Source organism: Choloepus didactylus, chromosome 2 (assembly GCF_015220235.1).
Source record: "Choloepus didactylus isolate mChoDid1 chromosome 2, mChoDid1.pri, whole genome shotgun sequence".
NCBI lineage: Eukaryota > Metazoa > Chordata > Mammalia > Pilosa > Megalonychidae > Choloepus > Choloepus didactylus.
The window spans coordinates 206417276-206430611 of NC_051308.1; the positions used below are offsets into that span (position 1 = coordinate 206417276).

Here is a 13336-nt window from a genome sequence, read left to right on the forward strand (position 1 = left end):
TATGGAGCCAGGCTAGGGCCAAAAGAGCAAGAAGCCAAGCATGACCCTTGCCAAGCTGTCCCAGCCTTGGAAACTGAACTATTCCTACTAAGGGCAGAGATTCCTGTCATGGGTCTTCAGATTTCTGTCATCTTATCCCATCCTTCATCTCCTTACTCCCTGCCACTGCCATTTTTCCTAGGCACTGAGCAAGAGTTCAACCAATAATCTAAAGTTGAATAGATCCTAATGCTTGGCATTGACTTCCCACAGAGCTAATGGTCCAGGGCCCTATCAAGAGGCTCCCCTCTCAGGGAACCACTTGGTCCAAGGCCAGCCCTTGGTGTCTCCTCCTTCTGAAGCAAACAGGGTGAATGTACTGAAAAGAGCATCTGCTTGGAGTCAGGGAAGTCTGAGTTTGAATTCTTGCTCTACCACACACCTGCTGAGTGACTTCACAGCAAGTGACTTCACCTTTCCTCACTTCTGTTTCCTCATCTTATTCTCCAGGGTTGTTGTGAAAACTAAATGGGATGATGAATATGAATGTGACTGGTAGAATCTATACATAGTGGAAGCTCAATTAATGTTAGTTCCTTCCCTTCTTTCTCAAAGGCGCCAGAGACTCAGCCTGCTTTCCTTTGCTTTTCAGAGCAGCCATCCCGTCTTGTCTTTTTTGGAGCTCAATTCCCTCCCAGAGTGGTTGCAGTTGAGACAATCTCCACAGCTCCCCACTTCTTTGATGCCCCCAAAGAAGTACAAAGGACATTTTCATTGACAGGTTTTACTGCTAGTAACACTGGAGAAAAAGATACAGGTTGGGGTGGGGAGTAACAAGTAACAAACATGGGGGAGTAGGAACGTCCCTGGTTCATGGCCCCTGAGAGCTTCCCTTTAATTCCTAAGGCAGGACCTCAGATCTCTTCTCGAGGTCAGGGAAGCCCCTTCCATTGGAAAGGCCCCTCCTCCCAGCCCAGAGACCTAGAGGCAAAGTTGGGGACACAGAGACTGGGAACTAGCAGGCCACTTCAGTCCATATACAATTTGGAGGACCTTCAGACATGAATGCCCATCTCACAGGCATTTTCTCAAAGGCCAGGAGACCGGTGCTTAATGACATGAGCATATTCTCAGCCTGCCCTATTTCTCTTTCCCCCAAGAAGGTAAAACCAAGACTGGGTCCTCTGGCCTTTCCAAGGCAAGAAAGGAGCCTGGAAAGAGGTAAGGACTTTTACTCAGAGTTCCTTTTCAGGTCTTCCTGGAGATTCTGGCTTCACAGACAAAAGGAAACCATTTTCCAAAGTGGGATGAAGGGCTTGAAGTTAAGGGAACAGCAACAGATCCTAAGGATTTTTTCCCTACACTAGGCTGGGGTCTCTTCTGTTCTCTCCCTTACTCTGAATGGGTCTCTCCTTCAGCTGTAATCTTTCCCAGCCTGCTGCCCCACGTGAGTTTTCTGGTGTCGGATAAGATTTGAGCTCCGGGAGAAGTGTTTCCCACATAGAGTGCACCTGTAGGGTTTCTCCCCTCTGTGGGTCCTCTGATGTGCTCCAAAGTTGGAGATATCGCTGAAGGTCCGCCCACACTCAGTGCACTCATAAGGCCTCTCGCCCGTGTGGGTGCGATGGTGCACGCCAAAGCTGGAACTGTTGCTGAAGCTCTTGCCGCACTCACAGCAGATATAGGGTGCTGGCTCAAGGTGGGTCCGGTGATGCACAGCCAGCGTGGCACTCTGGCTGAAGCTCTTGCCACAGATGTCACAGCGGTATGGCCTCTTGCCCAGATGATCTTGCTGGTGTGTGGTGAGGTCTGAGCGGCGCCGAAAGCTCTCCTGACATTTGGGACATTTGTAGTGCTTCTCCTCCAGGTGGATCCGTTCATGCCGGATGCGGTTGGAGCTTCTAGAGAAACTCTTGCCACATTCAGAACACTTGTAAGGTTTCTCGCCAGTGTGGATCCTCTGGTGCGTTCTCAGGTTGGAGGTATTATTGAAGGTTTTGCCACACTGGGCACAAATAAAGGGCTTCTCGTCTGCCTCCAGTCTTGCATGAGCATTGGGGTCTCCTGGCTCTCTAGCTGGGACGGTGACTTTCTCCCATGGCTTTTGTGGATGGGTTCCTTGTGGTCCCTCAGACAGGCTCCCCTGCTCATGCTCCTTTTCCCTTCCTGGGATCCGAAAAACACCCAAGTCATCTACTCTCCAAGGCTTACCCAATTCCCCTTCCTCAGGCAGCTGCTGTTCTGGATTCTGCTCCTTCTCACTGCCCATCTCTGAACCCTGAAAATGAAGATAAATGGCCAACACCTTTATTGTTTGGAAAGAGTAAGAACACAGGGAATCTTCTGTTCAGGTTGAAGGGGTGTGTACACTGTCCCCATGGAACCATCCATCAGAAATAATGTCATTAACTGGAATATTTAGCTAGAATACCTTCACTTAATAACTTTCAAGTGACAAACTTTCACAGATTTTAAATCTACCCACCAGGGGGAGGGATTGAGGGGGGCACCAGTTTTGTGCACCACTAACAGGTATATGTTCAATTTGAAAAACTTCACTTTTCTTAATACCACTAACCAATGACAATCTAGACTCTAATTCATGTGCAAATGAAGGAGCGTCCATATTGGGATGGGTTCAATATTCTGCCTAATTATAGGTTAACTCAAATTCCCTTTACGTTTAATCTTTCTTAAAAAAAAAACCTTCCTTAGAAGTATTCATCTATTTTGCTTGTGTTCAAAATGAACATAATAGAACCTCTAATACTTAAGGCCCTCGTGGTGCCCTGAGTTAATCTTTCTGAAAGTTACTTTTGAACCAGGTCCAGCTTTGAACCTTTCTAACTGTTTTGCCACCCACCCCTCCCCAGGCCTCCCATAATCTAGCAAGTAAAGATTTAATATCTGGTATAGCTGGGGGCATTGGCTGGTGTCTGCTCTTGTTGGTCAGTGCCCACCTCCACCACACTCAAACACCACACACACACACTACACACACATACTAATACCACACACACAGCCACACAGCTATACACTTACACACACATACAACCACAATCTCACACTATACACATCACACAAAGACACACAACACCCTCACATCACACACAGACACACAAACACAGACACACACACACACAGTTTCATACACCCAGTTACCAGCACAAGGCCTGCCTTATGAAAACATCAATAAATGCTTGCTAAGCTGCATACTTTTGATTCCTACATCCAAAGACAGGGAATTAGGGAAAGAAGAAAGTACTTCAGATAAGAAGAGAATGATGGCCTTTCTAGGCCCTGTAGAATATTAATATTTCAAAAGGCAGAGTGGGCTGGTGGAGATGGCTGTCCAGAGTGACATGAACAAAGGGATGGGGAAGGGAAGCACAGACTACAATAGAGCATTGATGACGGAAAATGAAAAACTGATAATTCCTTCAAACTAGCAAGTATTTTTGGAAACCGCATCATAAAGTACCAGAAAGGACACTAAGACAGATTTAGGGTTGAATTTCAATGGTGACATACACTATCCCAAATTATTTAACCATTCTGAGCCTCAATTCCTTCATCACTAACATTCTGATACCTCCCTGCCCTGCAGGACTTTGTATGAGAGAACGCCTGTAACATGCTCAGCATTGCGTGTGGCTTGTACTAGTCATTCAACAAATAACAGCTTCTATTACAATTATTGAACTCACTATGTCTTAGCCCTCTGAAGAATTCAAGAATGAAAAAGATACCTTACCCGATCTTGTTAAGAAAAGGAAAATTTTTTTTATTAAAAAATATTATAAAACTGTATATAATCTTCTGATACATGAAATATGGAGAGGCAATAGAGCCCCAGATCTTTAAGGAGCAGGGATTGGCAAACTTTTCCTATAAAGTGCCAGACTGTAAATATTTTAAGTTTTGCAAGCCACAAGATCTCTGTCACAATTACTCAACTTGGCCACAACTATTCAATTCTGTTCAGTTCTGCCACTGTATTGTGAAAGCAGCCATAGACAATACATAAACAAATGAGTATAGCTGTGTGCCAATAAAACTTTATTTTAAAAAACAGGAACTAGACTGTAGTTTACTAAACCCTGTTAGTGTTTCTTGAAGAATAAGCAGTGTGGAAAATAATAGGCTTCTTTCACTTTCAAAAATGCAAGCATCATCCCCACCTCAATGGTTGCTGATGTGCTCACAGACATAGGGACTGGTGGTTTGATGGGCTGAGCCCTCTACCACAGGACTAACTTGCCCTTGGGAAGACTGTTGCTGCAAAGCAGAGACTAGGCCTCCCTATAATTGTGCCTAAGAGCCTCCTCCTAAATGCCTCTTTGTTGCTCAAATGTGGCCCTCTCTTTCTAGCTAAGCCAACTTGGCAGGTGAAATCACTGCCTTCCCCCCTACATGGGATCTGATACCCAAGGGAGTGTATCTCCTTGGCAACATGGAATATGACTCCCAGGGAGGAATCTAGACCCAGCATCGTGGGATGGAGAACATCTTCTTGGCCAAAAGGGGGATGTGAAAGGAAATGAAATAAGCTTCAGTGGCAGAGAGATTCCAAAAGGAGCCGAGAGGTCACTCTGGTGGGCACTCTTATGCACAGAACAGACAACCCTTTTTAGGTTCTAATGAATTGGAATAGCTAGCAGTAAATACCTGAAACTATCAAACTACAACCCAGAACCCATGAATCTTGAAGATGATTGTATAAAAATGCAGCTTCTGAGAGGTGACAATGTGATTGGGAAAGCCATATGGACCACACTCCCCTTTGTCTCATTTATGGATGGATGAGTAGAAAAACGGGGGAAGAAAAAAAAGTCACCCAGTGTTCTTTTTTACTTTAATTGTTCTTTTTCACTTTAATTTTTATTCTTATTATTTGCGTGTGTATGGTAATGAAAACGTCAAAAATTAATTTTGGTAATGAACACACAACTATATAATGGTACTGTGAACAACTGAATGCACAATTTGTTTTGTATGACTGCATGGTATGTGAATATATCTCAATAAAAATGAATTAAAAAAAATGCAAGCATCAGAATCAATGCATTCCTTGATACTTAAACTCACTGTTCCCTGACCATCATTTTAAAAATTATACCCCTCAACTCCCAGTCCCCCTGCCCCAAAGCACTTCTCATATTCTAACATTCTATTTATTTATTATGTCTATTATTTATTGTCCACCTTCCCCTGCTAAAAGATAAGTTTCATGAAGGCTTGGATCTTTGTTTTATTTTATTTGCTAATATAATCAAAACTCCTAGAGTCATGGCAGGTGTATACAGTAGATGCTTAATAAATATTTGTCAAATGAGTTGAATAAATGATGGCCAGGTCTCTGTCTCCAAAATCTATCCCATGCTTACCTGTGGCTATTGTGATCTACGTTCCTCAGCAATCTCCTGATTTCTGCCCACTTCCTTCTCTTTTGTGCATCCACAGAATCTTGTGCTTGCTTTTACAGTGATTTACAATTGCCTGCTTACATGTCTGTATGTGCTAATAATCTATAAGAAACTTGAGAGCAGGGACTGGATCTTAGTCATCTCTTTCCCCAGCATATCTGGCACAAATGTTTCTTGAATGAGTGAATGTCATCTTAATTTTTACCCTTACTCCACTCAGGTATCTAGTATCTCTCTTTATGTAATGAACTATATGGCCCCCACTCACTTCCAATCCTGCTATTCTGAGAATTCGTAATTTATCAAGCTCTGACTCCACCCAGGGCTGAAAGCTGGGTCAAAATAAGAGCAAAAAGATCTAGAATTATAATCCCCACCCTCAAACAGAGCAGTGAGATAGACCATGAACTCCAGAGATTTCCTATAGTGTAGAAGGTTAAGTTCTAGGAGGACAGGGACTGTGCCTTAGTCTGAGTCACCTTTGTACCAGCTCCTCAATGCCTAGCACAGTGCCTGGCACATCATACAGGCACCAATATAATAACAGTTTACATTTTTTCAAGCTCATACCAAGTGCTTAACCCTGGAATAAGCACTTATATAGAAACCATTTCATTTCGTTTTCACAACTATCATCCTTATTTTAAAGATGAGGAAACCGGGGCTCAGAGAAATTAAGTGACTTGCCCAGGAGCACACAGAAGGTAAATGACAGACACGGGACCTATGCTTTTATCCACTACACTAGTGTTGGAGGGAGAAAGAAGGAGAAGAAGGGAAGGGGGGTGGGTAGGGAGGGATGAAGAGTAGGGAAAGAGAGAAGGAAAGAAATAAAACCAGTGCCCTGGGAGTTCAGATGACATGGGCATATCTCCCTGAAGAGATCACAGTGGGTAGCTTCACGGAAGAGGTGGTATTTGAGCTGAAACTTGTAGGATGGGTGAGCAAGATTGGGATTTGCAGAGATGGGAAGCCCCATATGTAGTGAGAGGACCGTGATACTTCAGAGGTTTGGGGAAGAAAGGGATCCATTGGGCTTGTCTTCCTAGGAGGCTCAGAGGTACAAGGAGGAGCAAGGGTGGAAGGGACTGAGGCAGTGGAGAAGGGGCCAGGTTTAAGTAAGAACCAAGATGGGAAAGATGGTCACAGATTATGAAGTTCAGAGCCTGGGTTAGAGGAAAGGGACTTTCCAAGAGGCCAAAATAGAATGGGATCAGAGGTGCCAAAGCTCAGGGTCTTTGGGGCCAAGTCAAGAGTTGGGGGGTAAGGTGAGGGGTGGGGCTGAGGGTTTGGGCAGAGAGACGGGACCTGAAGAGGCCAGAGGCAAGGTGTTGAGAACAGGGAAATGTTCTGGGGAGCTGAATGACGGGTCAGGGATAGAGAAGGACTAAAGAAGTCAGAGAGTCTGAGCAAGAGGGTCAGGGGTCCGGGGGCAAAGGCTGCAATCAGAGGTCTCAGGACCCAAGAGTCTGGGTTGTGTGTTGCGGGACGGGGAGAAGCCAATGGCGGAGTCCAACGGAATAAGCGTTCTAGAGGACAGGAGGTGGGTCAGAGATGCTGGAGGGCTTGGGGCTGCAGCAAAGGGAAAACAGGAGGGGCGGACCCCAAAAGTTTGAGTAGTGGCAGGGAGGCCGGAGTACTAAAAGGTCAACAGGAGAAGGGCCGCAGGTTAGGGGCCGGGGGACATCAACCGGACCACGCGAGCCCAGGGCGAGGGACAGGGGTCGGGGCGGAGGGATCACAGGGCCCCATTTGCCCCCATTGAGTCTGGGGAGCACAGAAAACGCCTTCACCTCCTCGGTGAGAGGGAAGGAGCTGTGCCCACAGAATTCCTCGCGAAATCGTGTCCGCCTCTCCCCTGCGACCTCCGGCAGAACCCAGACCCACCTCACTCCAGTCGCTCGGTCAGGGACAGCTCCACCTCTTTCTTCTCGGGAAGGGCCGGAGCCGGAACCCAGGTGGGATCCGCCCTATTTCCCTAGGATTGGTTTTCTGGAATCACTCTTCCTTCCCATTGGCTGTAGTGAGCGGCCACAACGCGAGAGGCCCAGGCGGGACTGCCAACCAGCTCTGGCCTCTGGCGTGGCATTCTGGGAGTTGTAGTCCTAGGGAAAGTGGTGGGCTCTGAGAAGAAATTGGAAAGTTTTGAACCGGGCAGTAGAGCATGGTTTCCCTTCTGAGGTCGATGGATTTCCTTCTGCTCTTCAGCGTTCGACCCGAAGGTGCGAGGCCACCCGCGTGGAAAGTTGTAGACTATGTAGAACTAACCTACAAGACCTGCAAGTGCTCATGAACTCAAGTTTCTTCTTTGCTTTGCGTTGGCGACCCTTAATGGTCCTATACGGGGAAGCCTACAATCTGGCGCCCACTCGAGGCTTATACTTTAAAATCAAAGAATTGTAGAAGTGGAAGGGAGTTTGAAGATAAACTAACCCACTCCCCTTCTTTAGAGAAGCTAAACATGCCTGGTTCAAGAACTGCCTCCAGGTCTCCCAACGCTGCTGCACAGGGATTTTTCCGAGTCTTATGTACATCCCTAGTTAAACTTGACAGTCGTTAGTAAAGGCCACTAAAATATAGCCAGGATTAGGATGTTTTTCAGGTTTTTGAAAGAAAGAGGGGGTGGGGGGGCTGGGGAGAGAGAAAGGCTAATTTGAATATGTAGGTTGAAATTCGACAGGATTTTCAAATCTGTCTGGTATTTCAGTGCAAAGAGCAAAGAGTGTTGCCCTCAGAGCTAGAAAGACCAGGTTTATAATCCTAGCTCTACCACCTAGCCATCTGGAGGTCATTTTCCTCCCCCTATAAAGCCGCTGGCAGAATTGTTGTAGGGATTAAATGAGTTAACATGTATAAAACATATTTATATAAAGCTCCACAAATGTCAGTTCTCTTTCCTGCTGGTGAGCTCTCTCATTCTGTGGGAAGAGTGCTAACAATGAGAATTAGTTCTAAGATTGGGCTATTCAGGAAAGTACGTTTGAAACCGAATATGGATGAGTGAAATAGACATAGCTTACATACATTAGCTTATACATTTATATAAAGATAATACTGAAAAGGCAGAAGCAGGAATAAAACTGTGGTTTTATTATTAACTGTGGTTAAAGCTTGCTTGAGTGAGCTCAAGGTTGTTTGGAAACCAATTACATGTTGTGTTTTTCTCTTACAAGTCCAAAGCCTTTCCCACAGCTTCTCAATCACAATGAACATAGCATTCCAAACAATGAAATATCAAACTTTTATTTAAGAACTGTACGAAAGCAAACAAAAATTCCACTCAGGCACTAACAGAGAGAACATCTGACAGGCAGAAAGATCTCAATTCTATTTGGTACAACTGTGCTCCCTTCTGCAAACTGATAGCCAATAGCTCCACAAGCAGGCCAGATCATAGTTGTGGTGTGACTTTAAAGTAGCGAGGCTTCTTTCTGGAAGCCACACCAAAAACCAGGCTCATTAGTTTATCCTCACACATGGTCTACTATCAGCTTCTTATTTGAAATCAATACCATCTGACCTGAGAGGTTGTGTGCTACACAAATAGTTAAGTCTTCCTGTAAATGGTCTTAGGGAAATACCTCCTATATTGGTGGCTCAATCTGTCACTTTTTCTAGCTGGGCCTCTCTGAATCTCAGGAGGCCCAAAGCCTTTGTTCAAAAGGGCCAGCACACCAGCCTGACTCTGCTAGTGCCTTTTCAAGGCCATACACAGCTGAGCTGCTCTGTTTGAAGCTGTCCTTCCCAGCTCCCTGATTGTGCTCCTGAGGCTGTCCAGATTATAGTGCCCACGTTTAAAGTCCCCGAACCTGGTTATTATTAGCTTTTGAAAACATGTATACTGGTTTTGGTTTCATCAAACGATGCTGTAAGCAGCATCAAGAAAATTGAAAAGGATGGCATGTTTCACCTTCCCCCAGTTCCTGAAGAAAGAAGGGAGGGTATGTGAGCCAAAACATGTTTATTTAAAAAAAAAAAAATGACTCTGGGGGCTAAAGTCCTGAAGTGAGAGAGAAAGAGAGAAAAGCGATCCCTGAAAGATAAGTAAGAAGCAAGAATTCAGTCAACTGGGGTCCATAATTTCATCACTAAAACTCAGAGTAGAGGATGAGGTAGAGAGAAAGTATCTCCTGAAGTAGAGAACCCTTTCTGCTGAACTTGTACTGTCCCACCCATTCAGCATCTCCCCCTAAACCTAAACTGATTGTTTATTTGGTTTTCAGGATTTCTTCTTCCAGATCAGTGGGAACTTCAAGTCCCCAAAAGCAAGGCACGGTTCATAACCAAGCCCTGGGGAACAGGTGGCACAAATAAAGGGTCTGGATTTGGGGTAAGGAGATGAGACATTCCAGAATCATGTGTTGGGCCAGGAGACTCAAACACAGGTGCTGGGCTGGACAATCAGGGGAACAGGTGAGGAGACACATCCCTAAAGGGAAGGAGCCTTGAGTCCCTGTAGGGCTGGGCCTAGGTCAGAGGGCCTGGACAAAATCATAGCACTGTGTGGGAAAAGCTCTGGTACCTGAGGGGGGTGTAAGGAAGGGTCCACCCTCAGGGACACATCTCCATTAGCACGGCCTTTCCCTTTTGGCTCAGGGACAGTTGATTCTTCGAGTTTCTGGAGTTCTGAACAAATAATTAGAGGTGCTATGTTTTTCCCTCCATCGTGAAGGCAGGTTCAAAGAAGGGGCGAAGAGGGCCAGAAGAAACAGTGGGTGAAAAGTGAAGATGTGGGATTTGTCAGTCACATTGTAGAAGGAGATAACTCCCCGCTTCATAGTCCAGGAAAATTCCCACACACCGAGGGGGCTCTTTCAGGCGGAAGGAGGTCTGTGGGGATGTGAGCGCTTCATACTCATTCCCATAACTCTGTCGCAGAAGCCAGTGTCCGTTGGAAGGTGAGGCCGTGACCTTCCCCTTCCTGCTCACTGACTCACTGCACACCCCAAGGATCCATTTGGTCTTGTCTCCCACATACACCTCCCAGTAGTGACAGCCAGCCGTGAAGCACTCGAGCCCAGGACACTGACACAAAATCAAATCTCTCTGGGTTTGTCAGGCACAGGCTGCTTTCTGTCTCCAAGCCTCACGCATCTCCGGTCCTCAGACAGGATAAGTTTGGGATGTGCTGTGTCCAGGATCCAAGGTCACAGCCACTGCAGAGAATCACAGAGGGGTGGAGTTTGGGAAGGCTAAGTCTTAAGGGATCTTTGAGTAGCTTGGAGGAAAAAATAATCTTTAGTCTATAACCAACCGTCATTGGCCTGTTTTAGTTCTTGGGTCCCACCCACATATGTACCAAATAAAAAAATAGTGTCCTTTCAGTCTTCCAGGCTTCCTGGTAAAGTATGAAGGAAAAGAGGAAAAGGAAGTTCTTCATCTGTCTGTGAAGCTTTCTTAATTCTTAGGAAATGCTACCTTTGTGTTCAATTTTCCAAAGGAATCTAACAGCAATAGTAAACACTGGCTTTAACATTCGACCTGGGTTTCAGTTCCAGCTCTGCCGCACAGCAGTTTCGTGACTGTGGGCATGTTATCCTCCTCTGAACCTTGGTTTCCTCACTTGTAAAATGGGAACGATACTAGCACCCATGTTGTAGAGCTGTTGTGCAGATTTGATGGGCTGATATATGAGATAGTGCTTGGTCCATACAGTGAGTTTGTGATGCTTATTTGGGTTGCTAAAACTATTGATTGTAATTATCATTTTAAAATGTTGATATATAGAGAAGGATTTTTCCTTAAGATGGTAGATTATGGAGGTTACCGCGAGACTTCCCCCAAATCTGGGAAACTGGCTCATCTTGGAGAGTTGTATCTGTGAAATCTATACTCGGTAGAGCTGATGGGAGTAAAGCAGACTGTGACTGTGAGACAGAGGGTTTATGAGTTCCTAAATGCCAACCAAGGTGACTTGAGCTCTCTCGAGGGGATGACTAATCAATTCTAGCATACCCTGTCTGAAGGAAGACAGTGTGTACAGGACAGGGATGGGCAGCCTGGAAAACTGATAAGGACCACACAGAGTGAAAATAACAGATCCCATGCAAACAGCCGCAAAACACCATAAACTGTTCAGGAATACATTGAAAGAAAGATGTGCAAGTCTTTTAGAATAAAACTACAAAACCCTTTTGTAATCTACATTGTTGAGGTGTCTGCTCAACCCATTCCCTTCTTTTCTGAAAATCCTTACCACCATCCCCCAAGAAAACCGGTCTGCAAAGAAAGAAGAATGTGGCAGATGTGTAGAAAGAGCCAGGAACAGAGTGGCTATTTATCCTACTGTGGGATAGAAAGGACTGCCTAAACATTAAAGGGACCACACGGGAAACAATAAATTTGGCTACATAAAAATAAACACTTCAGGCATCAAAAATACTATAAAATTAAAATGCAAATGAAAACTTGGGAAATTATTTGTTACAAATATGAAAATGACAAAGTTAATATACTTTATATAGAAAGAATCCTACAAATCAAAAAGTATTCTGTCTGGATATCTGGTGGTGGTAGGTGGGGGGGGGTGAGGAGGGTGGGGATAAAGGTATGTTGGAGTTCTCTGTATGGGTTTTGTGTTATTTTTGTTACTGTCCTGTAGTTTGAAATTATTTCAGAATAAAAATTTCACACACACAAAAAGGTATCTTGAATAAGATGGAAGCAGACAATTCAAAAAGAAGAAATAAAATAACCAGTATACTTAAGATGAATCTCAAAAATCAAGTCATAGAAAAAACCATAGGGAGATCAACTGAAACATTTAGCTGTGCTCTAAAAGAGGAGGGAGTTTCTAAATCCAAATGTGATCCCTCAAAACATCACAGAGGGAGATGGCTACAGATTTGATAAAAACAAAAAGTTACAGTCTGTGTTCCAAAGGAACAGAACAAGAATTTAGACTATGGAGCCTTAAGGAGGATGGGCTCTGAAATGTGGATCAGTGTGATTCGTGTAACTTACCAAAGTGCAGCCGGGCCCTTCTCCAGCCTGGAAAACATAAATGGGGATTGGTAAAGCAATGGAGAAATTTGAGAACTCCCAGAGAGTGGGGGGTCAAGCACAGGAGAAAGTGCATCTCACCTGAGTTTGCTGCAGCTCTTTTCAACTCTATAAAAGAAGAAAAAGGGAATGAGCTATCACTGGAAATACACTTCAGCAGGTGATAAGTTGGTATGGAAGTTCAAGAACACTTACTCAGTTCACTCCGGAGTTTCTCTAAAAAAATAAAAACAGTTTAAGAAATCAGAATGAGGACTTCTAATTTCCCATAATATGATAGTCCTATCCCAACCACAGTCCCAGACCAGATCCTCACTAGTAATACCCTGGAACTTCCCCGTAGCAGTGTTTGCAATGGCAATGGCTCCCAACTGTGGGTCTTGTGTCCACAGAGATACTGCAGAGGGTCAGCAAATACCTGTCTGCAGCCAAACCTTGCCTGCAGACCGAATAAATAATACGTCTCACACATGTTGGTAATAACCACATAAATGTATACAGAAGCTGTGGGAAAGAATATTTAAAACAATCTCTGAATTCCTATTAGGTTGTGTTATGATGTATATTTTCTTAATGTAAAGTCAAATAGACATGTCACTTTTTTTTTTTTAATGTTAAAAAGAGGTTCTCATACACGAAATGGTAGAGAAGCCCTATCCCAGCATATTCAGTTAAGTAAGGATCCAGCCACCTTGGGCCCCATGTAAAGGAATGCCATGCCTGGGCGATAAAAGGGACTTCCAGGTGGCCTTATCTATGGGAGGGTCATCTCTTTCCCTGGTAAACCATTTCCTGCTTAGAGACTAGATAACTGTTGTGCAGGAAAGAGGAGCAGGGAATACTTGACAAGAGGGACCTTTGAAAGCCCCCTCCCTTCTACCCAAGGAATTGGAACTGAGACACTGGTCCTGAGGCAGAGATGTCAGCAG

The 13336-nt window shown here is 44.7% G+C and overlaps 2 protein-coding genes across 2 annotated transcripts in view; both read right to left on the reverse strand.

Annotated features, from left to right (window-relative positions):
- Window positions 1–747: 747 nt before the first annotated feature.
- ZNF691 (zinc finger protein 691) lies at window positions 748–7337 on the reverse strand. The gene is made up of 2 exons (XM_037817417.1): window positions 7293–7337; window positions 748–2257 (listed from the first exon to the last, which is right to left on the reverse strand). The coding sequence occupies exon 2, from the start codon at window positions 2246–2248 to the stop codon at window positions 1394–1396; it is 855 nt and encodes a 284-aa protein (XP_037673345.1). The 5' UTR covers window positions 2249–2257; window positions 7293–7337; the 3' UTR covers window positions 748–1393.
- Window positions 7338–8493: 1156 nt separating this feature from the next.
- Window positions 8494–13336, reverse strand: part of LOC119527457 (erythroblast membrane associated protein (Scianna blood group)) — a 31816-nt gene continuing 26973 nt past the window's right edge. The window contains 9 exon segments of the mRNA XM_037827505.1: window positions 8494–10082; window positions 10085–10109; window positions 10112–10174; window positions 10176–10414; window positions 10417–10540; window positions 10542–10561; window positions 12369–12395; window positions 12489–12515; window positions 12603–12623. Of these exon segments, the coding sequence (XP_037683433.1) occupies window positions 9835–10082; window positions 10085–10109; window positions 10112–10174; window positions 10176–10414; window positions 10417–10540; window positions 10542–10561; window positions 12369–12395; window positions 12489–12515; window positions 12603–12623 (794 nt within the window). The 3' untranslated portion in view covers window positions 8494–9834.